General features: G+C 45.3%; 1 protein-coding gene across 1 annotated transcript in view; it reads left to right on the top strand.

Annotated features, from left to right (window-relative positions):
* Nucleotides 1-2,500, top strand: part of spns2 (SPNS lysolipid transporter 2, sphingosine-1-phosphate) — an 80,617-nt gene that overhangs the window by 21,675 nt on the left and 56,442 nt on the right. The window contains exon 2 of the mRNA XM_080550144.1: nt 2,370-2,435. Coding sequence (XP_080406270.1) covers nt 2,370-2,435 — 66 coding nt within the window. The remainder of the gene's footprint in view (nt 1-2,369; nt 2,436-2,500) is intronic.

The following is a 2,500-nucleotide window of genomic DNA, read 5'->3' as shown; positions in this document are numbered from 1 at the left end:
GGTGTGTGTGTGCATACGTATGTGTGTGTGTATATGTGTGTGTGTGTGTGTGTGTGTGCCTGCTTGTGTGCATGGGTGTGTGCGTGCATACGTGTGTGTGTGTGTATGTGTGTGTGTGCGTGCATACGGTATGCACGCACACAAGTAGGCACACACATGCACACACCCACGCACACCTACACACACACACGTATGCATGCACACACCCACGCACACACACACACACCTACACACATACACACACGTATGCAGCAAGAGCGTACGTGTGGGTGTGTGTGTGCGTGTGTGGAAGCACTCTTTAGTGCTCTTTAGTCATAATGAGGCAGAAAGCAGCGATGCTGTGGGGGTTTGTTTATGAGAACGCAGGTCGGAGTGTGAGAACGCAGGTCGGAGTGTGAGAACGTGAACAGGTGACTCGTCTCGTCAGACAGGAATGTCTCTTCATGTCTCCGCTCAGAGTCCGACACACACCTGCCGCACGGCCTCGCTTCCTCAGGAGAACACTACACTCTGCTGACAGACGAACCGTTTGATGACAGGGCGCTTTCTGTCACTTCCGTGACCGTCTATCTTTATAATAATAATAATAATAATAATAATAATAATAATAATAATAATAATAATAATAATAATAATAATAATACATTCGACTTATATAGCGCTTTTTTTAGACACTCAAAGACGCTTTACAAACTGAAAAGATCGAGTAGTAAAATAAAAAGAAACCAAAAAATAAAACAAAGTGTAGGGGTCTAATTATTTTGTTCAATTACTAAATCTAAATCTAAGTGTGTTTGTAGGACAATCTACTCTGTATACTGCAAGCATATCTAGTAGATTTCGGGCGGAGAAGCGGCGAACAAGCAACGCCAGCGTCCTCTCTCGACCGGCATTTTTGGAAAAGTGAAAAAGTCTTACGAGTATGATCAATGTAACGTTAGCTAGCTAGTAGCTGCCTCCATCTTTGTCAAGACGACTGGTCTTAGGTAACTAGAATATCATCCTGAAGCTCTTGTCAAAGGATATAAGAGTGGTTGTAGTTTAGAGAGGGGAGGTAGTTGGTAGGGAAAGCCACAGTGACATTGAGTGCAGCTGAGGTCTTCAGTGGTGTGTACCAGAGCTGCTGTTGGGATGTTGGGGATGGAGCTGTTCCATATTCATGAGCACTGCGCTGTAATCTCCCGAGACCGAGCTGTCTGTCTCACACACGGCGCTTAAACACACAGCCCCAGCACTCTGTGGGGGGGGGGAGCTTTTTTAGGATAATATGGCAGAAAGCAGATTGTTCTTTCATTCAAAATGCAGTTTTAATAATAATAATAATAATAATAATAATAATATCTTAGATTTATATAGCGCCTTTCTCAAACCCAAGGACGCTTGTTTTAGGCACGGAGTTGAATTATGCGGAGAAGAAAGAGACAGCGTTTGTTATGAAACAAACAACGGTAGTAGTTGGGAAATTGTCTTGAGGAAAAAGCTCTTAGCCGTTAATATCACCTAGATATTATTGTCATATTGTTGTTAGAACAAGTTCCGCAACAACTCCACTCCACGACGCGCAGCCACATTGTTGTCTCGATGATTTCAAAGGTGAACATCACAGGCAGCGCTTGTCATATCGGGGAGATGAGGTGGATAATTACGGTCTTAATGTTATGATGACAACATATTCAGCTGTTGCCATATCTCCTGCCAGTCATCACCCATTCTGTCATGCAGCTCATTAAGGTTTCAGAGCAGCTCTCAGGGTGACCTTTTCCTCCAGCAGCAGTTGGTGAGGTGTTCTAACACGGGAGGCAGGAGTGATTCAGCGGCATGTAGATGGATGGTTTCATTAATGTTTCCATGCAGAGCGTCATCTTGGGGGGGGGGGGGGGGTGTTCCTCTAGGCTCAGAGCTCACAGAGGGGGTTGGAGAGGCCTGTGCACCAACCACCTCCTTGCAACATCATGGTAGTAGACACTTATGGAAGCTTTGTTCTGTTGCCAAGAGGCCACTTATGAGTTACACACTGTTGCTACCTCTCAGACACGCAGCCAGAATGATACTCTGTATTAGTAGTATGATTCAACACAACCACAGAGGCCAATGATGATGATGATGATGGTGGTTGTTATTATTATTGTTATTATTATTATATTATATATTATTGATGATGATGCTGATGATGATGATTATACCACAATATATAAACCATAGTAGTAATCAAAGCCCCCCCCCCACCCATCCCCTCTCTCTCTCTCTCTCTCTCTCTCTCTCTCTCTCTCTCTCTCTCTCTCTCTCTCTCTCTCTCTCTCTCTCTCTCTCTCTCTCTCTCTCTCTCTCTCTCTCCCTCTCTCCCCCCCCCCCCTCTCTCTCTCCTGCAGGTGTTCTGCTTGACATCCAGAGGCACTTCAAGGTATCGGACAGTGGAGTCGGCTTGTTGCAAACAGGTAAGTGTCTCTATCCCACGATTCCACCTGTGTCCAACCCCCCCAAGCTCTGTGTACGACCCCCC

The sequence above is a fragment of the Nansenia antarctica genome (genome assembly GCF_963989245.1).
Source record: "Nansenia antarctica genome assembly, chromosome: 20".
Taxonomy (NCBI): domain Eukaryota; kingdom Metazoa; phylum Chordata; class Actinopteri; order Argentiniformes; family Microstomatidae; genus Nansenia; species Nansenia antarctica.
This window is presented reverse-complemented; position numbering and strand designations above follow the sequence as displayed.